General features: G+C 44.1%; 2 protein-coding genes across 2 annotated transcripts; one reads left to right on the top strand and one right to left on the bottom strand.

Annotated features, from left to right (window-relative positions):
- Positions 1–417: 417 nt before the first annotated feature.
- On the top strand, positions 418–13504 carry LOC130486736 (histone H2A.V). Its single transcript, XM_056859991.1, has 5 exons — positions 418–567; positions 7734–7811; positions 9636–9749; positions 12054–12183; positions 13172–13504. The coding sequence occupies exons 1-5, from the start codon at positions 565–567 to the stop codon at positions 13231–13233; spliced, it is 387 nt and encodes a 128-aa protein (XP_056715969.1). The 5' UTR covers positions 418–564; the 3' UTR covers positions 13234–13504.
- Positions 13505–16975: 3471 nt separating this feature from the next.
- LOC130486734 (heparan sulfate glucosamine 3-O-sulfotransferase 1-like) lies at positions 16976–17884 on the bottom strand. The gene has a single exon (XM_056859989.1). The coding sequence runs from the start codon at positions 17882–17884 to the stop codon at positions 16976–16978; it is 909 nt and encodes a 302-aa protein (XP_056715967.1).
- Positions 17885–27270: the final 9386 nt, after the last annotated feature.

Raw genomic sequence — 27270 nt, 5'->3', positions numbered from 1 at the left:
CCATTGACTAAATGAAGTGAAACGTCTGCATGAAGATAGGAAACCCGCACCACCCTCCCCACGCCCGGAGTCGCCGACTCCATTTTTTTTCTCCGCGCAAACAAACAACTGGGGGAGGGTGAAGATAACATGGGCGGGAAACCATCCTTGCTTCAGATTGGTTCAGGTCGCTGTTACTTCGATTGCACCGCCCACTACACGGCGGCTTCTTTCTATTACTGGTCAAAACGCCCGCCACTCCGAACTCTTCCCACCCGCACGGAGCGACAGTTTGTCGCGCCTCCCACTTCTCTCTCTCTTATGTGCCGTGTGCAAAGAAAGGGGGGGGGGCAAAAACAGCCGTTAAACGGGCCGCGGGGCGGGACTTATCCGAGGAAGTAAGAAGCCGTAATTGGATTGGTCAAGGCGGGAGGTTCAAACTAGCATGGCTTGTCCTGATTGGCTCTCCGTGGCCGCGGCAGGCCAGGCTCCCTCCTCGCGTTCAGGCGGGTTATTGTCTTTCGACTTTCTGAGGCAGCTCTAGCTCGGAATCGGGACCGAACCTTACAGGGCAGCGGCGGAACCATGGTGAGGGCAGAAAGATAATGGTGCGCGAGGTGAAGCGGCTGAGAAAATAAGCTCGGACGGTCAAGCAAGAAGCGTTTGCGGGGCTCGCACTTATTGCTAGCGCCAGTAGTGAGGGGACGGTGTCCGGCACCCTTTGGGGCAGCTCTGTCGTTCTCTGTGTCGTATCTCTGGCCTGGCTAGACCGAGGTTGAACCTTTCCCTGTCATGGGATGGAGTCGAGTGACCTCAAGCCCCAGTTTATGGAGGGAGTGGGGTGGAGGTCCGGGAAGTGGCCGGCGGGGACCCCCTGCCTTTTTTACAAGGCGTTTTCGAAGCCCCGCTTCTTTCGGGGACTTCTCGTGTATTCCGCTTTCAGGCGCTCGCCGTTAAAAAGGAAAGTGTGAATGCGCCAACACGTGTACCATATGGCTCCCATCCGCCAGGGATCTGGAACTCAGCGGCGGCTTTTCCCGCGGAGGAAGGCGCGCTCGGTGGCGAGCCCGGGTTTTGCCCTGTGTGCGGCGGGCCCGGATCCGTGGGGGGTCTTGTGGGCGGGCAGGTTTTCTCCCTTGGAAGCGGTGCCCTTGGGTCACTGACAGGGCCAAGGCCTTCGGCCTTCCCCTCTTCTCTCCCGAAAGGGCGGCTTCGAGCGCTGCCAGCGGTGCTCGCGCGACGCTTCCTCCGCCGCGAAGGGATTTCCTAGCAACGGAATGTGGCGTCAGTGTCATTTCGTTTCCTCACGCGGGGCGGCCAAGTGAAGTCTGGAGGGTCCCACCGGAGGCGGCCCTCGCTGTGACAGCCCTGGGGGGACCCGCTCGCCGCAACTTCGCGCAATGGCCCTGCCCCCTTTCCGCTGTCAGTTCGCTCGAGGCTCTTTCTCACGAGTGCCCCGTGAAGATTTGCCACGCGCGTTTTCTTGGAAGAACCTTTCGTTGGCCTCGCTGAAACGTGCTTCCAAGGCCATTTATGCGTGGGAGGTTTTGCCTTGGATGTGCCACTCTCTACATTCACATTTTTTCCTATCCGACTTCTCAGATCTTGAAAATAAGCCCCCCCCCCCAATGCAGAGTTTTGAAAATTCAAATGGGGAAAACGTGCATCTAGAGAGCATCAAATCCAAGGCAAAACCTCCCATCAATAAGTGGCCCAAGTGATTCTGTATAGAACTGCGGCTTTTATCACCGGATCATGTGTACGCTTACTCATTTCAGTTCACTGGGACTTACAGGTAAAGGCGCATAGGGTTGGTCTGCAAAGGGGTAGTGACAGCTAGCATGGCTAGAAAAGAACTTCCTTTCGTTTTCTATCCCGAGTTGTCAACATTCCTAATAAACACATTCCAGTTGAAAGAAGTATTCTGTACTTAAGCTGGGAAAACTTTCTTTATATTGATGGTTATTGCTGAAGCTGCTGAGCTTTACCAATTCTAACTTTTCTGTATTCTACTAAACCAGTGGTTCTCAAGGGACCCCCTTCAACATTTATTGTACATTTTGGATACCCAATGTTGAATGTACTTTAATTTTTGGGACCCGCTTACAAAGTAACAGAATTCAATCTTCACTCTCCCATATATAAACCCAGGAATCTCAAAATTGTTAGCATTGGACAAGTTTGTAATTTATTTTTAATGTTTAGCAGTTATTACATATATGGCATTGCTGTTTTTTATGATTGTTGTATACATTATGTATACATAATGCAAATGCAAACCACGTATGTCAACAAGCTTCCCCTCCCAGCTCACCTTGTTTCACCTGTGGTCTTGCAACTCACCTCTAAAAGTGACATGATCAGTTCAATCTACTAAATGGAATGTTTGAGGCTACAGCAAAAGAATTTTATAGAATGCCCATCAGAAGATGGTTTTGTCAGTAATTATTTGCATTACAAATTCTCTGTAGTCACCTCAGGAAGGTGGTATATGCCTTTCTGTGTTGCAGGTTATGGTATATGTGTAAAGCAGCTTAAAAGTGTTGTCTGGCAGTCTTGCTAATGAAAAGTCCAGTGGCACCTTGAAGACTTAACGTTTTTTCTAGCATGGCCGTTGAGTTACAGCAAACATCTTCAGATGCTATGGATTGCTACTGGACTTCTGTTTCATTTTGCTAGGTTAACACAACTACCCTCTAGACTTGCTATATGTCTGTTCAGAACTCCCAAATCGTTTGAAAATTGTATGTGCCCAAAACCTACCTTGCCTGTTTGCTTCAGGCCATGTTTTCTGCGCAAATTTGAAGAGATTAGCATTCTGATTTGATTTAATTGAATTCAAAAGTGTGTTTCCCCATGCTTAAGCTGGTAAAATACCGGTAACTGGGCTTAGATAGGCCTTACTCTGTATAGGATTGTTGCCTTAATGAAAATTCTGTGAGATTCAAAAGTGATGTGTTGCCTGTATTTTTTTCTCCACATAGAAGTATAAAAATAAACACCATTTTTAGGGTGTGTATTTCTTTGAACTTTGGGACATTTCAGGAAAAATGTAAACAAATTATACCCTGCCATTCTATTAAATGTTTAAATCCATTTACATAAACAATTTAAACTAGTAGAAATATAAATTGTCGGGCAAAAAAACTTGAAATAGGAGTAAGCCACTTTAAACAATACCAAGTTTAATCTTACTGTAAGTTTCAGTACACAAAACTACTTTCCTTTACTTAAAAACATTAAAATAGGCACCAAATATATCTCTTGGGTTTCACATACAGAGGTGTCCCAGCAAAGAAGGCCCAGTCCCTGGTATCTGCCCACCTAATTTCATGAAACCCACAGTAGCATAGCCTCACCTGGAGATCTCAGGAAATGGACAGGTTCTCTCAGATTTGATTATATTGATGATAGTGTGTGCTAGTGTAGTGCGTAGTATCATACCTTGTTGTTTTATCCAAATGAGCACTTAGGATAAGGTATGCCAACAATTTTTTTCCTATGCCACAAAATGCAGAGGTACAGCAGTAGGGCAGACTGATCTGCTAGTTCATATGCAGGACTGGTAATTTCATGCAACTCAAGATGTTTCTTTTAGAGCTGTGGTCTATATAGTCTAGGATTGTACTTAGCTATATATTCTGTGTAATGTATTCAAGAAAGGGCCTGTCTGAGATCACTGGCATAGAAAATACACTGAAAGCAAGAAGAACTGGACTTGACAGCTTGAGCAAATTGCTTTTGCAAACAATGTGTCTTCTGACTATGCAGGATTTCTGTAAAGTAAAATGCATATTTATGATGGAATATTCATACTTTGACATAGATGTCTTTTGTCGGACAGGCAAAGAACTCTAAAACTGCAGCTAGCTTTCAAAAGCTTATTGAAATAAAGTATAGGTCTATTATTTGCTTTAACTTGTGTTAGTTGATCATTTAAAATCTAGTGTCTGCGAGAGCTTTACTTGTCCCATTTTCCTTCTGTTCAAATTGTGAGAAGTAGTTCTACTTTGCAAAATCAAATTAGTCACAGAAGATGTGTGTTTTGTGACAGGCAACTTTTAATAATATTTTATGAGATGCAGCCCTAAGACTGCTGAAGGAAAGCCCCATTGAACTCAGGGGTTCTTATTTCCATTAACTTGATTATGATGGGGCTGCAAGCCCTTTCTTGGGTGAAAGATCTTGGACATCTTGGTTGGTCGATCTGAAATGGCTCTTATTTTACTATTCTTTAGCATTCTTTAGTTACTGCTGTAGTGAAATTTATAATTGAAAGCCTCACAGTTCTGTCAAGCTGTTTGCCCAGTAGAAGTGAGCAGCTTCAGGCTAGTCAATGTTGTTGCTTTTCTGGGTGCCTTTCTTGCCTCTTAACCTTTAAGGTCGAGGGAGAGGCAGCATTCACAGTTGAGATCTAACACAAGACCTCCTTCCTAGATAAAACTGACATGAGCAAGCAGTGGGTTAATTTGCACCCCTGAAAAAACCTGGGCAATATTGATAATCCTCTGAAACTGTCAAAATGTTAACTAAATTGAGGAACTTAAACTCTTACTGTAACATATTTTCAAGCATTTTTTTGTTGGGGAGGGGGGGAGACATTTTAATAGCAAAATTAGCCTTTGAGTTGTTAAAGCACTAACTGGTTTCCTAGAAATATGAAGTCTTGTGTGTGTGTGTGAAATTAGAGCACGCAACATAGAGATTCATATAAGACGTGCCTTCTGACTTGACAGACAATTGAAAACTAGACTTGTATAACTTGACTGAAATTTACAGTCTGGTTCTGTCTGAGTGGAGGGAGGGACAAGATACAACTGTAGTATAAGTAACAGCATAATAAGTTCAAATGCCAAACCAGTGGGCAGGAAAACACACTCCTCTCATTTTATGCAGTTGTTTCTATGCCATTCCTGTCTCTACATTATTTAGGTTACAAGGAAGTACTTGTGCAATGTGCGAATACTTCTGCTGCTCTTTAGTTATAGGGTGTTAAGTCAAAGCACTATATTAAGTTCTGTTGAAGGGAAGTGATTCCCTTGCTGGTGTAATTGAGTGTAGGCCTGTTCCTCCTGATTTGCAAGTAGTCTGAAATAGGATAGAATGGTTACTGAAGGGTGTAGCCCTAAGCTGCATGGTGAACGTAATAGCTGTGGAATCTTATAAAGATAAAATCCTGGTCACATAACCATGTATAAGGCAAGTCGTATGGTTTTTTCTAATTAAATACATGGTGGTATATAATCTTTGTACCACTCCTGTTCGTTTTGCATCGAAACAGATAAAAATAATTACTGATGCTATAATTACCGACGCTAAACAGATAATGTGAATGGATCTGTGGGTTCCCTATAACTTGATCTGAGCCCCCAGACTGGCATAATAGTGCATAGTAAGAGTTCAGCTATCATTGTTAGCCTCAAACACACACATTTGGTAAAAGAAAAGATCTGATTTCCATCCAGCCACTAGAGCATGTGATGAGGGCCTTTTCAGCATATTAGATGCTAATATTAACATAATCCCTTGTTTATACTGCTGTACCTAAAGTAATTCTATTGGATTGTGCTGCCTTTTACATTTTATAGCACTGAAGTAAGTCAAGGGCAGAAAAGTCAAAGTGGGATACAGACACTACATGAATGATTATGTGTAGCTTCATGTTGTCCTGTTATAGCATTACTCTAAGAATGCAAGCCCTAGGGTGGGGGTAGTTAAGAAGTACCCAGGGACTGTCCAGCCACACTGCATCCAGAGCAGCTTCCCGGTTCAAAAAAGGAAGGCAAAAAGGTAATTTTAACAGAACCCCACGAAACTCCTCCATAGGGTTTCATGGGGCTACACCTGCCTTTTTGCAGGTGTAACTTGGCGCTGGCTAAAGGGGGTGCTCCTGGGCCAAAAGGGCTTTGGGAGCTGATTTAAGACAGCTGTGCCCCCAGGAACGGCCCCTTTGACGCCAGCACAAGACCTTGTGCCAGGAAAACGCTGCCAGTGAGGCTGCACCGGTGCCCGATGTTTGTGCTGCCGCACAGCTCCTCATAGCCAGTGTAACTGGCCCAGCGTCAGCATTAGTGCTAGTTTAGCTGGCGCAAGTGGCATGAATGTCAGCACTGGGGTCATGTCGGTTCCTAAGCTGCTTTCCCCCACCACCACCCCCGGGTTAGGATTGGGCTGCCCAATTCATATCCAGACAACTGGTCCTGGCATGAACACTGCTCTTGTTAGTTGTTATGATGTCTTAATATTAGGGTTGTTCTCAGATTTGTTGAGTTTTCAAACTGTACTACAAAACCAAGCACAATAAAAAGCTGTAAACTTCAGAAAATCTCACAGTACGTGTATTTGATTGTATTACCATATAATCAGCTCATTTTTCTAAGCAGTGTTTTAATGCTGAATTCAATAGTGAATTGAAATTCTGATCATTGAGATTTCAAAATGTGAAATATTGTTCCAATTTTAGTATATTTGCTGCCAAGCTGAGAATATTATGAAATATTTGATCAAATATTTGTATATGTTACATACGTAGGTATGTACATTTCTTCCAGAAGACTTCAATATGGTGTGTGTGGTTATCCATTTTATTATTAAATCAAAATGTCCACATTACACAGATAACATGTATTAGCTATAGTCTTCCAGCTCAAATCAAATGCCTAGATAATTGCCATTTTAAAAGGATAAATTAAAATGAATGTATATGTTCTATTTTCTGTATAGAAAAATCAGTTCTTTAAAATGAGCTTGATCAAGTTGCTGTTCATGTATAACACAACCTCTTTAGTAACCCTAATGCAGTTTTAAGTTGAGAAAGAATTGGGGGTCAATTTGCTTAATATAAAACACCATCTACAATTTTACTGGAGTACCGGAAGGGTTTTTTTAAAAGTGCATGTAGGTCAGTTTACACAAGCGAACGGCCACTTATTTTGTCCATGTGATCTGTATTGAGATCAGGTGGATGTACTATGTGAACAGGGCTTTATGTAGATACAGCCAACAGCTGTCATTTGCACAATAGCATTGACATTTCTGTGGCTGCCATGATTATGGAAATGGTCCTCCTGTGACCTTGTAAATGAAAATTAATGAACTTAAAAATAAACAGTGAATTCACATGTATGAACCATTCTTAATAGCTTTTGTTTTCATTTTACTACATCACTTGATGATAAACCTTTCTGATAAGAGTTATAATAAATATGCAGTTCTTAGATTTTTGAACATCTTAGCGATGACAGGCAAAATTAACTTGGTAGATAAATTGCATGAAGTAATTTATATGCTGTGTAATTTAGAGCCAAATGAAAATTCAATAACTTTTAAAATTCTTTTAAAGTAGTTATTGTTAACATTAATGGAATTGAAGGTGAAAACAATACTATAATACAGTTAAAAGTAAACTTTTGAAAGCATCCATGATCAGGCTATGTGCTGCCTGGGTTTGCTTGAAAATGCATGCAAATATGTAATGTTTACGTTCTTTTAAAATAGTCCTGCCCTTATGCTCTTGTTTTGATAGGTAAACTTTGGGTACATGCCATTAAGAGCAATTTTTTATTTGAAATATTCCGTAAAGACTGCATATGATATTTTAATGCTTTGAGTTCGTTGAAGTGTAGCTTGTAGCTGTTAAAATTAAGCAGAAATTTTATCCCTACACATTGGAGTCTTTCGTTTTGGAATGTGTTCTGTCTTTGACTAGTGTCCTAAAACTAAATGAACTTTACGTGGTTGTTTGTTTAATTTAGGCTGGAGGCAAGGCTGGCAAGGACAGTGGAAAGGCCAAGGCAAAAGCAGTGTCTCGCTCACAAAGAGCTGGACTTCAGGTAAAGTTTATACATTGGCTTCCACTGAATCGCTTTCAGATTTTGATCAGATTTCTTGTGCAATATTACTACATTGTTGTTGCAACCATTATAGCACTGTATGCTCTGCATTATACAATCAGAAGATAGCATAAGTAGGAGGTTCTGGTTCATGTCTTCCTCTAACTCCCAGTTAAATATGGGAGTTACTAGTAATACTCCCTCATAGCAGAGTAGAGCAGCAAAACAGTCACTCACAATCAAGACACAGGTTTCTCCATAAATGGGGGAGTCCCCAAGTATGCCAAAAAAAAGCTTGCAACTAAAGAGTGTCAGTTAATGGAAATCATGGAGGGAAAACTGGCCTGCTCAAGTCACTAACAGTTTATGGTATGGGGTGGGGGTAATGGCATGCATCCCCCAACCTTAATTCACCCTTTCACTACACAAGTCCAAGATGCTTTAAGTTTCTAAGGTCTCTTACCATTGTCAAGCCAAGAATCCCAATTAAGGAAGTAATTAGGATTGGAGGAAATGTGTTGGGAGTGGCTACAGCGTTGGGAGGGTCAGGTTCAAATCCCACTCTGCCCATTGGGTGACTTTGGGCCAGTCACACTCTCTCTCTCTCTCTTTTTTACATTCCATATTTATTTCAGATTCTTAATCTAATAAGCCTTTCACAAAATAATGCATGGTTTTCTGTAAATTAAAACACATGAAGCTGCCTTATACTGAATCAGATCCTTGTTCTATTGAGGTCACTATTGTCTAAGACTAGCAGTGGCCCTTTCACATCACCTACTGCCTGGTCCTTTTAACTGGAGATGCTGGGGATTGAACCTGGGACCTTTTGCATGCCAAGTAGAGGCTCTAAAGCTTTGAAAAGATTACATGTTTGCTCCAAATGACCTAAAGCCTGCTTCCAAATGAGATCAGTGCTTGAAAAAAATCTCCTTTTTTGTTGCTGATAATTTTATGCATAAATAAAAAAACTTTAACTTTATCCAAAAGTTTTTTTGCTTCCAGAATTTAGCAAATACTAATCTAGCTGCAGTGATGCTAGTCACTCTGTCTTACTCTGATCTACCTCTCAGGGTTGTTATCAGGGACCCATGTACATTGCCATGGAGGAAGGGTAGGATAATTTGGAGTTGAGAACATGTAAGGACTTCTTCAGTTACAAAGGAAGCAGAATCTCTGCTCATTTATACTGTTTTAACTGTCTTGCAATAAGGTTTGAAAATAGGATTAGGGGTGCATATCCTACCCTTTTGTTTACTGCGTTACAGAAAATGAATAGTGTTATCTGATACTATTCATTATAATTCTCTAAAGGCTGCATCAGTATTGCTCATTTTCACCAGCTTACAAAATTTTGGTAACTACCTGTTGAATTTCATTGGAAATTTATTAATTTAACATAGTGTGTTGTTCTCTGGAAGCTGTTATGTGCCTTAGGGTAGTGGTGCACAATCGTTTTAGTGCTACAAATCTATTCTTCTGTTTGTGATTAATGTCTTGGAGGTCATTTCCGGATTGGCCGGAATTATTGATAGCCCTGATGTCAGGCAGCTTTGGGCTCTGAAACCCAGTTTGCAATTTGCAGGGCCCTTCTTTCTGAGCTTAGATTTAGGAGGGTGCAGTCAGTAATAAGAGCAGTGCATGACTTGGCACTTGATTGACCAGTCTGTAAAAACTATAGTTCAGGTCCTGACTATAGATTACTTATGGTGGGGATAACCATATTAAGTGTATTTGTTTTTCTAGAAAAGGTTCACTTAGTCACTGTCAGGACCTTGAAGCAGGCTTTGACCACGGCTGCTGAACAGGTCTTTCGTCTTTCAGTTCCCCGTGGGCCGTATACATAGACACTTGAAGACTCGCACCACGAGCCATGGACGGGTTGGTGCCACAGCTGCTGTGTACAGTGCTGCAATTCTTGAGTACCTCACTGCTGAGGTAAGTTGTATTGGCAAATCCCAAGAACATAATCCAGAGCCTTGTAGGTACTTCTGAAGTTCCATTACTTAGCTAATCTTGTTTTCTTTAAACTTGGATCGAATAATGTTGCATGATCCTTAACAGCTAGCAAACTCTAATAGGGATTGTTTGTATACCTTCTCCAAGTCTTTAGACAGGCTTGGTACAAAAGGTAAATGACTTGGCAAATATTCTGTGAAGCAAGAATGCCATATTAAATTATGTTCTTGCTTGTTTGAAAGGGCAGTAATGGGGGAAAGCTTTTTCTAGTGGCCATAACTGCAGGCTTCAAAATAGCTGTTACTTTCTTCTTCTGGTTTAATTTCATTTTTAGGTTTAAATTAACTTTAGTGTTCCTGGATAAAAGTCAAAAAACTGTTAGGGAGTCTTTCCTTCCCATCTGACTAAGTAAAACACGTATCGTACATCTCAACAGAATGAACTATATTATGCACTTCAGGAGAAGGCAGAACTTCCCTCAGGATCACCAGGCAATTTAACCCAGCAGAGACACTTTGCAGTTGTAGACCTGTGAAGTCAGTCTTTGTCCTCTGTCTCAAGCTCACCTCTGACACCTTTATGGCCATCTTCATTTAGCTATAAAGAAAGTTGTGAGGACTTTGCACCACGTCCCGGGGTTCCCCCCTAGTCGGGGCCCTCACTATCCGCTCGAGAGGAGCTTCCTCGGCCTCATACCACTCAGCAGGCGAGTCTGAGCTGTCCTCGCCTGCTGTGCCAGCCAGCGTGTCAGCTTGCAGAGCTTGCTCCAGCCGCTGCAGCCCTCACGACTCTGGCTCGCTCCCCCTCGGCCTCCGCTCTCTCTCCCCTTATCTACCCCGCCCCTCTCTTCTCCCACCTTATAAGGAGCCTGCCTACTTCCGGCCCCTCCTCTCCCGCTCTCTGCTCGAGGAGCGGGCCGGGGTGCCCGGAGGTTGCCCCGCCGCGCTCGCCCTTCGCCTGGCGACCTTGGCCGCCACTGGTCCCTGGGTTGGGACCCGCCCCCTCCTTGCTGGTGTGGGGCCGCCTGCCCGCCGAGTCCCCGCTCGCCCCCTTCCCAAGGCAGGGGCCGGCGGCCGGCGGAACCTCCAGCGACGGCGTGCTCCCCCGCGCCATCTCCGCCCAGCAATGTCGCCGGCGATGCAGCCGGCCGGGTCGAGGCGCCGTGCCTGTCCGCGGGCTCCACCCGAGCGCCGCCCGCCAGGGAACTCGCTCCCCCACTTCGCGCGGCCCTCATGGGCCCGAGCCAGCGGTCCAGCCCCACACCCCGCCGGGGCCCACCGCGCCAAGCCCCGCCCCCCGCCAGACCGGAGGTGAGTGCGGCCGGGGAAGGCCTGTGGGAGGGTCGAGTCCTGGGGTGGGCTTGGGGCCGACCCAGGACAAAAGTTCACCTTGGAAAAAGCAAATAAAGCATTTGAACCCCAATGAATTACTTAAGTGTATCCTACTTGTTTTGAAACTAATAATGTTATTTATTGTATTAAATCAGGATGTTACTTGTATTTTATAGTGGTATGTTCAAGGAGTGTAAAAACTTTATGTTATTAAGAGTTACTGAGTAATCAAATTTTCAGTAGGCAGCAGCAAATTTCTGTGTGCCTGTTGTCATTTTAAAACACACCAGGAGTTGATTTTACAAAATCACCATCTCTAATGTTATATTTACAGTAAATGGTAGTTTTTTGGTTCCAAAAGCCAGTAAAAAGACCCCAAAGCTGCACACTCTGCCTTCTTTTCATCTAGCAAGTTTGCTTTGGTATTCCCATTGTTTTTAAAATGCTGTTAGAAGCTATCCAGAGACCTGATTTAGGTGTCCTCTCTCCCTGGAATGGTCTTCCAGGGTCTCACCTAGATTGGCCCTCAGCGGAATCTTGAGCTGAATACCAGCTGTTATTTTATAATCTGCTCCTTTAACATTACTGTTGTTGGAACTGCAGCAGTATGGAATAGAACTTAGTATTTTTTCTGTTTAACTGTAATTGTAGTCTTCATTGGCAGATTGTAATACATCATTCTATTATGTTAGTATTTTAAATACTAAATCAGCACCTTTATTATGAAACAAGCTCACTACATGGTTAAGACGTTTGCGGCAGCTGTATGATATCATCTTGGTTACCTTTAAGATATCATTTATTCTAAGAGCCTAGCATTAGTTTTCTGATCTCAATGTAACAAAGCATGTCCATGTTTCAGCTAGTAAAATATAGGCTTTGCTTTCCAAAAACAAATGAATTTGAACCTTTTAAAAAGCTTTCTGTTTCAGTCTGTCCTTTCTCCTGACAGGTTTTGGAGTTGGCAGGTAACGCTTCCAAGGATCTCAAGGTAAAACGTATCACTCCTCGTCACTTGCAGCTTGCTATTCGTGGTGATGAGGAATTGGATTCCCTTATTAAAGCTACAATTGCTGGAGGAGGTATGTAGCAGCAGAGTTTCTGAAATGATTAGATTATAGAAAAGCTACTGTTGATTACCAATGATCAAGTGGTAGCTTTTCACAGTGTACTTGTATCTATATAATAAGATGCTAATCTGTAACACCCTGCCAAGTAGTGAGAAATTTGTTTCTTTCCTGGATTTCTGTTCAGGTGAGGACATGCATGAAATTCCCCTCACCACATGGCAGAACATTGGTTTGTTTAGCTGTGAGAAACTGCTCAACTGTGATAAATTACTGCTTAATAAATGGCTGTTTGTATTTTACTGTATGAGGTAGCTGTAAATGGTCATGCTTATTAATATGACTCCAGGTCACTGCTTCAGATACAGCTTTGAGACAGAGGTGGGTTCTAATCTGTTCTTTGCCACTAGTTGAATGTGGATTTTCAAAACATGCGAATGTGTTAAATGACCATTTGTTCCTAAATGGTGTTAATCTCAACAGAAAAATAGAGCAGATATTATGGCGATGCTTTTTGCACCACCAGTGTCCTGGATATCAATCCCTCAACACCTTTTTACAAAATAATTTTCTTATTTTTAATTAGGGCTACAAAAATAGATCAGGGGATGAAACTAGAAACATCCTTTCACAATATATCCCTCACAGCCCAGCTGTATAAGTGCCATGAGGAAAGCGTAACCTGAGAAGAAAACCCAGGGTTTTTTGCTTGTTTTTAAAGTGTGTGTAGTAATTATTCTTGGCACCATGCTTTCTTTTGAACGGAGCCAGTTCAGCCCCAAATACTTACAGTAAGTGAAAGGCATCTGCTTGGTTCTTTTCCCCATGTGTTTACATGGGGTTTTGGTCAAGTCAGTTTCACTGCTGAAGTATAACTTGGACACCTCAGAGTTTGCAAAATGTGATACTTTCAGCTTGTTAAGGGAACTGGAAGAGAAGGTAACACAATATGAATGGCTGTCAAGTATCAAGTGCTAATTCTAATCCATTATTCTCTTTGCAGGTGTAATTCCTCACATCCACAAGTCTCTGATCGGAAAGAAGGGACAGCAGAAAACTGCATAGAGAAGAGTTTTAAACAGCCCTCTTCCTCCCTGTCATTGTACTGTAACTGGGACAGAAGAAATATGGGGATATGTGGAATTTTTAAAAAAATAGTTAAATGGAAGAGCATAGACAATTGACTGTAGACTTAAAACATTTGTATGTTCTTTAGATTCAAAGTTTGACAAAAAAAAGTACCTTGTTATGTGGCAGCAATTTGTGTGTTGATTGGCTAGGTTTCTCCCATGTGTTTTATACAAAAATGGAACTGATAAAACCATTTTTTACAAAACTTGTTCTTGTGTGTCATTTTGGTGGTTTGTAAAGTTAATGTGGTTGAGACTCCATATCTTAGCTATAAAGCTGGTGCCTTCAAATCCTATTGAGCTTCATTTTTTAAACAAAAAAATAAACCTCTTCCCAAATTGTAGTTTTTAACATGGCCACATTTATGATTGGTTTGCCTTGTTCTTTGATGGGTAATTAAGGTAGTCATATGGAATCAAAGGCCAGAATTTAATGTGTAAAAGAATGTGTAGTTTAATAATGCAATACTTTTACAGGAGTATCAGATTGTAAAAGAGATGTTATTCAACATAGCATGTTGACCTCTGCTTTAGCTAATGCTTAGTTGTGCTATACAGTATTTATTGTTCTCAATTACTCACTAGTTATAAAGGCCTTGGTACACAAATTAAAATCCATCAAATGTATCAAAGCAAGTACTTAAGCAAAATGCTACACTAGCAACATTGCAATGATTACTAATATATGGTTTGACCCCTATACAGTATAATAACGGTGGCTGGCTATACATATTAGTAAGCTCTGTGAATTAATTTTTCTACAAATGTTATTAATCTAGCTAGTTCATACAGTACAATTTCAGGCACACTGGTGACAAATTATAATGGCAAAATGAGACTTGTTTTTATAAATACTTATGCTTGAGTTCCTGGCATGCCTATGTTTGTCCTTAAGTAAATCTGTGTAAACACTTGAGTTGTGATTTCAGTGTGAAACTAATGCCCAGAAGCTGTGTGACTTGAAACTACAAGGTATGCAGCTTTCAAGTCAGAGTCTTGTCAGGAGCTTTGGGAAGGAACTTCCTGAGTGAATTGGGCCACATAAAGTGGGGCTTCAGTTGTATCTCTGTTTCTGGCAGTAGTGCTGATAGCTGCCTTGGATTTCTGTCCACCATATTCTGTTATAAGAATGATCATTTAAAATTAATGCCAAGCTCTGATCAAGGAGGAAGCCCTTGTGAATATAGATAAGGATTTCAGAATCAGCAAGTAGAGGCCTGTAGTGGCAGGTTAGCTGGGAAGGAGTTGGACTCTTCCCAAGGCCCATTTTTGTATTGGTGTGTGTGAGACAGCAAAATTGATCACTTTAATCAATGTTTTCAGATGCTTTTACTAATAGATGCAGTGGTATAACAAGATGGCATTGCACTTTAATGTGGGATAGAAAACTGGCATATTCAATAGGGGAGTATTCATTGTAATAGGGTATTTATTTACTGAGTTCCAAGAATGGCACTCTTATGGAACAATGAACAATGAAGACAAGGTTGCTTGTCTGTCACCAGCCTTCAGCAATAAGCATGCTGCTTTCTGGCTCAGTCTCTCTAACAGACTATGAAGATCAGTGAATTCACTACTTGTAAGGGACTGATTCTCTTAAGAAGTAGACAAGGAAAAATCATGTTGGTGTGCATCCTTGTGACGAGAAGACAGGCATGAGGGGTCCTTTATTGTTGTGGGTTGAAGACCGAGTGCCTGGTGTGAGACTTCCTGGTGAGCAGTGTGCTTCAGTCTGTATGGTGTTTGGCCCCCAGAACTGCCAGATCATGCAATAGATTACTTTCCTGCATGGCTGGATTTGTCATGAGCAGTGATACTGTGTGCCTGTCACTTTTTAAGGAACAGGTGTGAAGTCTTTCTCTGATACCTTCCTTACACCTTTACCCTCTGAAGAAAGGCATTGGGGAAAGTTGGGTGTAAAAGCATAAGAATCCTTCAGTGATCACTAGTGCATCTTCAGCTTCCAATTCCCTCTTATTCTGACCCTGTCTTTTCTGCAGAAATCACACTTACTTTCCCACAAAGGTATTTTTGGGCCGGGGCATAGAGCCAAGCTGGAAGCAAACAGGAATTTCACAGGAGCAGCTACATCTGCAGTTGAACCTACAGGGTTTCCGGGGTATTCTCTTCCAGTAGCTGCTATGTGATTTAGTTCAAGGAAATACTAGATGCATGCTGCTAAAGTTTTTGCTTGTTTCTGCCACTTGTGCATGAGCAACATAAACTAGGTATATGGCCTGATCCTATGAATGCTTATGCAGTCAGATTCAATAGGGCTTACTCCCATGTATTAGTACACAAATTACAGGCTTGCTTCCCCCAGGACGTAACTGGAGGGGAGAATGTTTCTGCACCCTTCCTGCTCTGTTCTTGGTTTCAGCAACAACTGTCCAAAAAAGCCATTTGTTGTTTGCTCCAGCTGTAGCAATCGAGAGCAGCTGCAGCTGGAACAAACAACAGCATTTTTGCAAAAAGATTAACTACTGCTGAGGACTAGATAGTTTGATGGTAGGAAGGGCACTGCTGCAGCTTCTCCTTTCCCGCCCATAAAGCACACAAGGTACAGGAGAGGTAATAATCTCATACACTGTTAACATGGGAATAAGCCCCAGTTCATGGGACATTTGAGCAAACATGCTTTAACCAGGTCTCTCCCATGTAGTCATTCTCCCTCTCAGACTGCTCACAACTGGATTTACAGCCACAGATTCAACACAGTCAGATTTATATGAGTATTATGAGGAATTTGAGCTACCTTGTAAAGGCTACCTGAAGGGATCTTTTTGCATTTGTCAGGCCTGTCCCGCAAAAAGCAAGGGGCTGCAGTTTAGCAGCAGTTCCCATTAATTGCATATCGAATATCCCAGGTTTTAACCCATAGTATCTCCAGTTAAAATCTCTTGGGTAGCAGAACTTGGAAAGAGCTTCACTGCCTGAGGCTGCTTAGAAAATTGCTGTCAGTGTAAACAATACTGGGTTAGGCGGACCAGTGATCTGTACAAGGAAGCAATTTCTTATGCTCACAATAGAAGCAAGATATCTGTAGATGAGGGAGCCTACCTTTCGATATTGTATAGTGTTTAACAATCCAGATCATACAGAGTACTGCAGAAAGGTTATTGCTTGAGGGACTGCTGCCCTCTGTTGAAAAGAAATAGAACTGATTTGCAGAGGGGAGCATGAGGTGAATAGATCTGAATAGTTGGGATTCAGTTCCTACAGTTGCTTATATTATGAGGAACAGAAGGAGGAAACAGTTGTGGAAACAAATGAGTTTAAATCTGCTTTTGACTCATCACACAATTGCTGGAAATAGACCCCAAGCGAGATTTGTGTTGAACCTCCCATAACCTACAATGCAGCATCTGAATATAGAAGACAGGGCTCATAGTCTAATTTGCTTTAGGATCTGGAAAGAACAGCTATCTTATCATATCAAAAGATTCTGAATAAAGGGGGGGTTTACAGTCTCTACTATATAAGCTACTTGCTGTTGTGCTGTTTCCCTCAAGACTCACAGACCACTGAATTGCTTCTCCATGATAGTAGCCCTTTTCCAGTTCATTGGAAAGCAAGGGGAACAAACCTCTACGATAGAAAGCCCAGTCCCTAGGGGCCATAACCTACATCCAGTCTCAATCACCATCTGAATATCTCATCAAGCCTCAAGGCAGGGTTCAGCACCAGTTGAAGGTCCGTCCCACCATGGCAAAGAAGTTCTCATTGTGCTCACTGAAGTACGTGCAGAGTTGTTCCAGTAGTAGTTCATCTATAGCAGGGTGAGGTCGCCCTTTGGATTGGTCCAGGCAGTGCTGATGCCCTCTGGCCTGCAGGCAGTAGAAGCCCTTAGTTTGGTTGAAGTAAAAGTTGTCTGGGCCTAGGTAAGGCTCCAGTCCTAAGAAGCGCTCTACTTGGCTCATTTCTGAGAGCGGCTCCCGGATCAGGCCACCTCCGTCCACGACATGAATCTGGGTCCTCGGAAAGAAGTCTAACCACCGGGCCAGGTGCACAGCATAGAGGCTACGCTGCATGGCCTTGTACTTGGTGTTGAGTTCTCGGCCATTCTTCAAGAGGATCTGTTCCAAAGACTGGTAGGGCTTGTGCTGTGCCTTGCGGTTGTGCAGGATCTGAGTGTAGTCAGACACCAGCCTTTCTACAGGATCCCGGACAATAAGCAGGAGCTTCACAGAGCTGTCTATCGCATGGATCCTTTCTGGGGCCTTGAAGGAAGAAAAATAGCCTGGCGTCTTTTCTACAGTGACTTGCCCAGAGTGTGAAATTGGCATCTGCTGTCTGTACCAACCCAACCCCTTGTTGAAATTCTCATCCAGGTTAAAGAAATGCATTTCTGAATCGGCAGCAGCCACCTGGGGGTGCAGACTCAGCATCTCCAGTAGGGCTCTTGTGCCCCCTTTCCGTACCCCTATAATTATACTTTGGGGTAGGCGTTGCTTCCAAGCTTCACTCGGGAACTGAGAGTTGTTCCCTTTCCACTGAGTCTCCCAGCCATGGTGGCTCCTCGTTTCCTCCTCCATATGAATTCCACATGTCTTCAGAAGCAAGAGAAGCAGGCAGGTCTTCCCCATCTCTGAGGCTGTCTTGAAATGGGAAGTGGCTGAATATGCTTGTTTACAAGAGGCCCTTGGTCACTCTTCTGGACTTGGAGGACTTTTATAAAGCAGATTCTCCGTCTACTGCCCACAGCCTCTTGAGGCTTTCCATTTTAGTGTTACAGGGAGTTCCTGCTAGAAGAGCATCCATTCACCAACAGCCTAGCTCACGGCAGCTGTTCCTGGGAAAAAAAGAGAAGAATATTGTGAATGGCTGTCAGTAAGTTGGTCCTCCAAGGTTCCATCGAGGTAGGGAAATAGTTATGGGTGATTTGGAATTACAAGGGGGATCTGGGGTGGTAGCTGAAGCCAAGGACTGGTGGCTATCTGGTGGTCTTGAACATTCCCCTAGCCCTGTTGCTTTGGAAATGAGAGCATTGAATAATTAACTGAATTTTTGAAATTATATTAGCAATAATTATCAAATAGGATTGGGTAGCAATTAGAACAATGCACTCTGCTATGTCAGAAAAATGGGAGGGAAGGCTGCATGGTATAGCCCGATCTTGTCAGATCTCCAAAGCTAAGCAGGGTCAGTACTTGGAAGGGAGACCTCCAATAAAGACTCTGCAGAGGAAGGCAATGGCAAAATAACTCTGCTTCTCACTTGCCTTGAAGGTCCCTTGCTGGGGTCACCAAAAGTCAGCTGCGACTTGACAGCACTATACACACACACACACATGTTAGAAAGCTAAACAGATTAGATCACAATTTAAAAGCCAGCTGTACATTTGTATACATACAAAAAGTCACAGTGCAAAGCCTAAAAACCTATCCAATTCCAAATAAGTCTTTATATGCTGTCCAAAGGCTAAATCAATGGCTGGTCACAATGAATGTGTGTGTTGGGGGGTGTTATGTGTGGCAGGTGCCGCAACATCCTTTTTCAAGTGCTCACGCCATCTTCACTGCAGTGAAGCAGGGCCTCACAAGCCGATCATAAATCCCAGGGAGGGTCATGTGACCTATAAAATGCTTTGGTCCCAAGCTGGTCAGCAGCTCTTAAAGAACATTTTAAAATGACCCAAAAGCTGACTTGAGAGGCTGTGTTCATATCATACGTTTAGGTTCCCTAGGCCAGACTCTGGTTAGAATCCTGGTCGTTGCACTTTGAAATAGTTCTGAACCATCTTCAAAGACAACCCCCATTCCGGAGGCTAATCTTTCCCCAAAGCTTGTGTAACTGTGGCCAGGTCAGCTTTATCCAGGAACCAGCCTCACTGCTAGAAGGTATACCAGACCACCCTCTTATCCAGTGATAGAGATGAGTGTAGGAATACTCCCATGCTATGAATTTAGCTCCCTCTAGAAAAGGTTATACATCGACTGCTGTACCAGTTTTTCCCAAATCTCACCAGTCTTGTCTGGATTAAGTTACTATTCATCTACATCCAGGCATAGACTAACACCCAAGGTTTCCACAGCTTCCCTGTAATCAGATGGAAAGGAAAATGTTGGGTTAAATTAACACGACCAAAAGAAAAGATGGGAACAATACACTGAAGAACTACACAAAAGAGATGAAAGGATGACATTCCTTCCATATGTGTTTGCTGAGCCTTTTCTTGCATTTGGGTGAGGCCTGTATTTTGAATCTTGCAGCTGGTCCTAGAAAATAGTTGGTGCACTCCTGCATAGGGCTGTCAATTCGGTTCGGTCCAAACTGAAAATCAACCGAATTTCCCCTGATTCGTTGCTTTTCTGTTCGGACGGATCTGAACTCAAAACTGGCGGGCAACCGGGGGGCCCGAATTCAGCGAGTTCGGGAGTTCGCGAATAAATTCGGCCAATTCGGCCGTCAGTAAGCAGCATAACCGTCAGTAAGCAGCATTCTCCTCCCCCGGCCAATCGGTGGGCAAGCTGGGTCTTCTTCTGGCCAATCAGTCAGGATTGAGTACTGGAGGAATCAGCTGATGTGCGGCCCGGCCAGGGAGAGAGAGAGAGAGAGCGAAATCCTCGTGTGTGTGGGGGGGGTGCTTGTGCACATTCGCTCCTTTCTGTGGCTGCAGGGGGCGCATTTTTTGGGGTGCACACACAAAACTTTCACTGGAACTTCAGATGAAGCTTCTTAAGGTACCCCCCAAGTTTTGTAAACATTGGGTCAGGGGGTCCCGAGATATGGGCTCCCCCCTTTTTCTTTCCATGGCTGCAGGGGGCGCATTTTTGGGGGTACAAATCCCAAACTTTGAGCGGAGTTTCAGACCAGTGTTCTTAAGATACCCCCCAAGTTTTGTAAACATTGGGTCAGGGGGTCTCGAGATATGGGCTCTCCCCCTTTTCCCTCCCCCCTTTTCCATTTATGTGGCTGCAGGGGCGCTTTTTTGGGGATATAGCCCCCAAACTTTTATCATAGCTTCAGTGAATTATTCTTAAGATACTACCCAAGTTTTGTAAAGATGGGTTCAGTGGGGGCAGAAATATCGCCTCCCCCCTTTTCTCTTTCCATGGCTGCAGGGGGCGCATTTTTGGGGGTGCAGACACAAAACTTTCACTGGAACTTTAGATTAAGCTTCTTAAGGAACCCCCCAAGTTTTGTGAACATTGGGTCAGGGAGTCCCGAGATATGGGCTTTCCCCTTTCCCCTTTCCCCTATTGGGATGAATGGGGCAGCCGATCCGATCCTGTGTGCATCTCTCCAGAGCAAAACGTTCCGTGCCTAATTGGAATCATCTTGGATTACAGCCCGTCCTGATGGAACAGAAGACAGCCACAGTAAGACCCCTTTGGGGGCTTTAATCTTTAATTTTTCTCCTGTGTATGTGTGTGTGTGTGGGAGAAAGCAGAGTCTGTGTGTGTGTGGGGAGGGAGCAGTTTCTGTGGGTGGGGGGGAAGCCAAAGGGGGCTTTCGTCGGTTCTGCCTGGGGTGTGTGTTCCCCCTCAAGTCTCTCGCTCCCTGGTTTGAGGGGGGAGGTTTCAGTTGTGTGTTGCAAAGGTGTTGTTTAACAAGGTTGTGTTTGCAGTTGTTTTGCTAATTTCTCCGCTGTTGTCGGGCTGGGAGCTTTGTGTGTGGGCGGCAAGCTCTGCTGAGAGATGCACAACATTAAGGGTGGGGGGGACCCCTTTCAGGGCCCATATCTCAGCCCCCCCTGACCCAATCTTTACAAAACTTGGGGAGTCTTTCAATAAACGTCCTTTGAAGCTCTGCCAAAAGTTTGGGACCTCTAAGCCCAAAAATGCCCCCCCCCAGAGCCGCGGAAAGGCGCGGTTGTGTTTTTAATGGCTTTATTCGGCCGAATTTGTTTCCGAACTTTGAATTCCCGCCGAATTGAACGGATCCGAAGTGGGGGAGTTCGGACTTCGGCACGTACCGAACCCACAAGGGCCAAATTCGGCCGAATCCGAACTGTACCGAATTTTTTTTTTTTTGTCAGCCCTACTCCTGCAGATAAATATGTATGTGAGTCACAATCCATAGAGATGTATGTGGAATGAAGGCAATGTGGGTAGGAAATAACAATGTTCCTTGTAAGCATCATCTAGGACAAAGATTAGGCGCTGCTTCCAGAAAGAAGGATATAGTTGCACAAAGTTTGCCTGATTCTTCAGCCTGGCAAGAAGTTACACAAAAGTGTACACATCTCTGTACTGTCTGCAGACTGCAGCCCTGGACTAGTGTATGCATAGGAAGGGCATGTTGTGATGCTAACTCTGCCTACAACCTTGAATGACTTATGCATCTGTGGGAAACAGACGTTTTAGGGCTACACAAGGTACTCACAGGCGCAGAGAACACCAGGATGAGCACACTTAGATCTGGGGGCACGGCATCCAGAACTGGGGCTCTTACAAACAGAGTGTGTTGATTGTCTTCTATTATGGTATTTGGAGCTAGATATCTGCCACTGAAACAGGTTCCTCTGGAGCTTAATATTAAGGTGGGTGGGTTTTTTGGAAGTGTGTGCAGGCTGGTTTTGCAAAAGACTGTGTCATTTTTAGGAGGGGACGCCTTTAACTTGCAGAAGCCCCTGTTCCTCCCTTGCCATTTAAAGTCATAAGCCTTGTCTACATATGTAGCAGGTGGAGGTGGTAGAATTCAGAGGTGACCTTCTGACTGTGGGGGTGTGGGCTTCAGGGATCCTCAAGGTTTGAGCCTCGCCCTTTGCATGCAATGCTTATTTTCCACTGAAGGGGAATTGTGACTGCAGCAGCAATACTTTGAAAATCCATGAGCCACTACCTGATGTGGTACCACTTCAGCATTCTGCCCACTTATTATCACCTCATTGTTATGCATGTGCAGACCAGGACTTATTCTTTTGTTTTTATGACCCAACTCTCCATATTTTAATTTTTAAAAATCCAAAGCAGTTTGCTTAAACTCTGTGATCTGTATAAATTAAGCACATTTGCATCATTTCTGTAGTCTTGCATAATTAGACAAAGTCATTGGAAAAATGCATCATTCTGCTGGGAAGGAGCAAGGTTTGCCAAAGCTCCTATCCCAGGGGAGGACAAATATTTCAGCCTGGGAGGCACAGCTTGATCTCTGTCTTAGGGAGCTCTGAGTTGGATGTCAGCGTTTCCAATTTTTAGTGGTGCTGGAAGCAGGAACAGCCAGAACTCCACCGAGATGGACCCAGATATGGTTTTCTTTCCCATTCTGCTGCTCTAAGTGGTTCTCGGCCCTTGAGCTGTTTGACTTTTTTTTTTTTCAGGAGCACCTGCTAATAGCCAAGTTATTCTTGATGGCAATTATATAACATCTGAGTGGGATAAGCTACAAATCTTGGAAGCATTCAGAACTGTGTGTGGGTGTGTGGGTGGGTGTGTGCACGCGCACGTGTGGCCAAATGGGAAGCATCCAGGGTTTTTGGTAGCTTCTTTGCTTCACTTGCAATGGCTAAGTGAAGGAGAGTTGTTTTATATGGCCCGTCCTGCCCTGAGGATAAAATCTCAGATTTCTCCCACTGTCTTTGAAAACAGCAAACAAAAATTGAACTAAACATGAAGTACATGGTTGATTGCCATTAGGCACAATGGCATTATTGAATGCATGCCTGAGCGCTCTCTCTCTCGCTCTCGCTCTCTCTCTCACACACACACACACACAAATAAAAGTATTATTTGAGGGAAAGTGTTACGGCTGTATTTTCTTGATTTGTTTTCTTTTTAGTTGCCTGTTACCTGTGTGTCAAGTTTTGGAAAAGATGGTGTATGAATGAATGAAGGGAGGAAGGAAGGGAGGGCCATTCACTGACAATACTGCCTACTTGGGGGCAGTAGTAGATTCAAGGTTAAAAGCCACTGCACTAGTCAGTGAGACAGCCTAGAATAATAGAATTGGAAGGGACCACCAGGGTCATCTAGTCCAAACCCCTGCACAATGCAGGAAATTCACAACTACCTCCCCCCCACACCCCCAGTGACCCCTACTCCATGCCCAGAAGATGGCCAAGATGCCCTCCCCCTCATGGTCTGCCTAAGGTCATAAGCCTGGACAGATGCATCTGACCTGCACACTGTAATGGATTTAAACGTGGTACATGATCCAGCCAAAATTAAGCACATTTAAGTCCCCTTGATTCCAAGACGGGAAATTAATCATAATTAATAAGAGTGTTAAGAAGTCAACGTTTGTTCCGTGGTTGTTGTGTTTTTAAATAAAATGGTAAAATTCTTAGGATGCTGAATATGATGTGTTTTTTCTTCTTTTCCTTATTTTTTTTCTGCCCTTGGTGCAATTGCAGCATAGAGACAGCTGTGCCATGAGGCAACATTTGGTAAATGGAGATCTTAATCAGTGCTATGTGTTTTTCTCATTTTTATTTTGAGCACAGAATTTAGGTGATGAAAGGGTAGAATCTGGATTAGGTGTGGTACAGGAATAAAGTAGGAAATACTATGCCTCAAGTTTCTTGCATAGGCAATCCTCACTCCACAAAGGGCAAGTCAATGAGCCTGGCTATTACACAACCCTCTTAATGTCAGATAGATAGCTGTTGCCCAATGCCAGCAGTGAAATTTGGTACATAACTGGCATCTCCTTGTTCACTGAGCCACCCCTTGCTGCAATGGGTGGAGCTCTCTGCTGCTCTTCCAAAGAGGCGGACAGGTGCAGGGGTGACAGTGTAGCTATGGCGACACACCTGCGCTTGGGCCAGGCAGGTTTCCTGGAGCGGCTCCTGCAGGATGGCCCCATTTGAGATGGAAATCTGCATAAAATTCACACACATCTCAGAGACACCCCCTCTCTACCCCACACACACTTTGGGGCAACGAGAGGCTGCAGGTAAAGGTAAAGATCCCCTGTGCAAGCACCGGGTCATTCCTGACCCATGGGGTGATGTCACATCCCGACGTTTACCAGGCAGACTTTGTTTACGGGGTGGTTTGCCAGTGCCTTCCCCAGTCATCTTCCCTTTACCCCCAGCAAGCTGAGAGGCTCTAAGGTAAAGGTAAAGGTCCCCTGTGCAAGCACCGGGTCATTCCTGACCCATGGGGTGATGTCACATCCCGACGTTTCCTAGGCAGACTTTGTTTGCGGGGTGGTTTGCTGGTGCCTTCCCCAGTCATCTCCCCTTTACCCCCAGCAAGCTGGGTACTCATTTCACCGACCTCGGAAGGTTGGAAGGCTGAGTCAACCTTGAGCCGGCAACCTGAAACCGACTTCCATCGGGATCGAACTCAGGTCGTGAACAGAGCTTGGACTGCAGTACTTTAGCTTTACCACTCTGCACCACAGGGCTCTTCTGAGAGGCTCTACCTTGCTGGAAATTAAAGGGCAGACAAAGTAAAATCCCCCCTTCCTCAATTTACTACCCCTAAGTTGCAAGTCAAATTTGCTGCCAAATGTACCCACCTTATCCTCAGACCAGCACTGCAAATTATGTACAAATAGAAGGGCTAGGTTAGGTTGCTGTGAGTTGATCCAGGCATAATGTCCTCCTCTTCCCCCACCCATTAATGCCCTTTCCCTATTCTTCCTCTAAATGAGACTCCAGGGGCCGAAGCCCAGAATCCTTGCTCTGTGAGTCTAAATTCTTCTCCCGGGGCCAGCGTGGCGTCACTCAGTGCCACAGCGATGCTCTAAACAATTTGACAAACTCCACTGCAATCCTCCGGGGCCCTTACATTTCCATGGTCATGCTTTCTCTGAGTTCCGGCAAATTTCACACTGCAGCTGCTAAGATAAGGGGAAGGGGGAACAGAGAGTTCCTGGGTTCTTCTCAAAGAAATGCAGAATTGCAATCTGCGTGCTAATTACTGCGAAGCACAATCCACTGGGAAAATGCAGTTCCTGTTCATTTCAACAGGGCTTGGATAGGAGCGCTTCCCCGGTAAACTCCCCTGGAGTCACACCCTGCCATCTCCCCCATCTGCTGCCCCAACAACACCCAGAATCCACAGGTGAAGGTAGCCTCCTCACTTTGCCTTGGGGCTAGGCCACCTGTGGCTGCCAGAATGTGCATGGTCTACCACCCAGAGCCTGTGTTGGCTCAACTGTGCCTGCCCTGCCGTCATGACCTGTCACGGTTGGCACCTGGCCTGGGGTTATGGCTACCAAGGCTAGTCACTGGTGGGGTTTGGCTTTTGTTTTCATTAAGACCTGCTTTGCTCTAATGAGGTGGATCCCTCTGGGGCTGGGGATGCTTGCCACTTCCTAACACCTGCTAATGATGGGGTATGACACGTTTGGGGGTCCCAGAGGTGGGGAGCAGGAGTAGAAGCGGTCACCAAGGTAACAGGAGCTGCAAGGGAGACACAGGAGAGGTCTCTGGGAGTAGAGAACATAGTTTAGGGAAAGCATAGCAGAGGATAAAAGCGTAGCACTCTAACCACTAAGTTACATTAAAAAACCCAATTTCTGGGTCAGAATTTTCAGGAGGAAAAAGGCAAGGTGTCTTGATGGACCGGGAGGAAAAAGCGGTCAGGCAAAAGCATCAGAGTGCCAGGAGCTCTGAGAGTTGAGCAACAAAGCTGGCAAAGGGAACGGGGGTGGGGTGGCTGGATGTGAAAGAGGACAAAAGTTCACTTGCTTTGAAGCGTTGTATAGAAGTTCAGCTGAACCTGCCAAGATTCTGTCCCCTGTGCAACCTTTAAAAGCAAAAAAGCCCCATCCTCCTACACATTTGATCATCCCAGAGAGCCAAAAGAAATATACAGAACTCTGTGGGTACAACTGAGATCGGTAACTGGCAGCCCCGCCTGGCCTTGGAGTGCTTCCCACCTGACCTTCAGTACAGCTCCCCATCCCAAGAACTAAAATATTGCTTTCGCTCTCTGTTTCATGTACTTCCACTGCTGGCAGCAATCACCAGCATCTGGACTCTGCCCCTTCTCAATATGGTTCCAATATCTGGATTTAAGTATCCACTAACGGGGCTACGTCAAGAATTAACTATATTTATAATCTCTGTTTCTAAAACTTAAATCAATAAATAAATTCATGAGAATGTTGAAATAAAATATTGAATTAAGATAACTAATGGGGCTACATTGAGAATTAATTATATTTATAATCTCTGTTTCTGGAACTAAAATCAATAAATAAATTCATGAGAATGTTGAAATAAAATATTGAAATAAGATTTATTTTAAAAGAATAGTAGCACTTTGCTTGAATAAAGCAGCTCTTACATTATTCCAAATCCAGATGCTAATGCAATGTGCAAAGTCCACAGATAGACTAAGCTGCGAATTTCCCTTCAACACTTCCCCTCTGTCTATGGCCTCTGCCACATCCTGATGCTGGACAGAACAGAAACAATCACCCAGTAAATATACAGTAGAGATTTTGATCTACCGTATTTTGAAACCATCTCTCCTCCTTCTCCTGCCTCCTCCATCTGCCAATGTAAAGTCACCTCCTCTCTAACACATCTCCTGGAATTGGCACTTTCACACATGCTGAATAATGCAAATTCGATCCACTTTCAATGCACTTTGCTGCTGGATTTTACTGTGTGAAACAGCAAAATCCACTTGCAAGATCGTGAAGGTGCATTGAAAGTGCATTATTTAGCATGTGCGAAAGCACCTACAGTCTCCTACAGGAGTGTCAGTCTAGGAAGAGGAAAAAAGGAAATAGCGTGGGAAGGGGGATACAAGGGAAAGTGATGTGCCCCTCACAAGTCTTTGCAGGTACCCCAGAGTACAACTGGCCCTGGAAGCCAGCGCTGCACAAGTTGGCCAGAGTTTTCTTGAATGCTGAGAAGAGGGGAGAAGGAAAAAGCTGAAGACTGGGAGGGGTGGGAGGCGGAGAAGGGCAGATAAAGTTAGTTTGGGCAGTGGGTCGGAAGAACAAAAGAAGCAGGAAAAGAGGAGAAACTATAGAGCTTTCAAGACAATGAAAGGTTAAATATTGTGTAGGGGAAAACGAGACCCCCCCCCCCACAAGTCCTTGCTGGTTCCCAGCTTGTACA

This window comes from Euleptes europaea, chromosome 14, assembly GCF_029931775.1.
Source record: "Euleptes europaea isolate rEulEur1 chromosome 14, rEulEur1.hap1, whole genome shotgun sequence".
In the NCBI taxonomy this organism is placed as follows: domain Eukaryota; kingdom Metazoa; phylum Chordata; class Lepidosauria; order Squamata; family Sphaerodactylidae; genus Euleptes; species Euleptes europaea.
This window is presented reverse-complemented; position numbering and strand designations above follow the sequence as displayed.

Excerpts from the sequence above, each read along its gene's own strand:
- LOC130486736 (XM_056859991.1), top strand. Across the intron at positions 9,750-12,053 it reads TTGAGTACCTCACTGCTGAG|GTTTTGGAGTTGGCAGGTAA; the intron begins GTAAGTTGTATT and ends TTCTCCTGACAG. Across the intron at positions 12,184-13,171 it reads AGCTACAATTGCTGGAGGAG|GTGTAATTCCTCACATCCAC; the intron begins GTATGTAGCAGC and ends TTCTCTTTGCAG.
- LOC130486734 (XM_056859989.1), bottom strand. The coding sequence starts at position 17,884 with ATGGGGAAGACCTGCCTGCTTCTCTTGCTTCTGAAGACATGTGGAATT.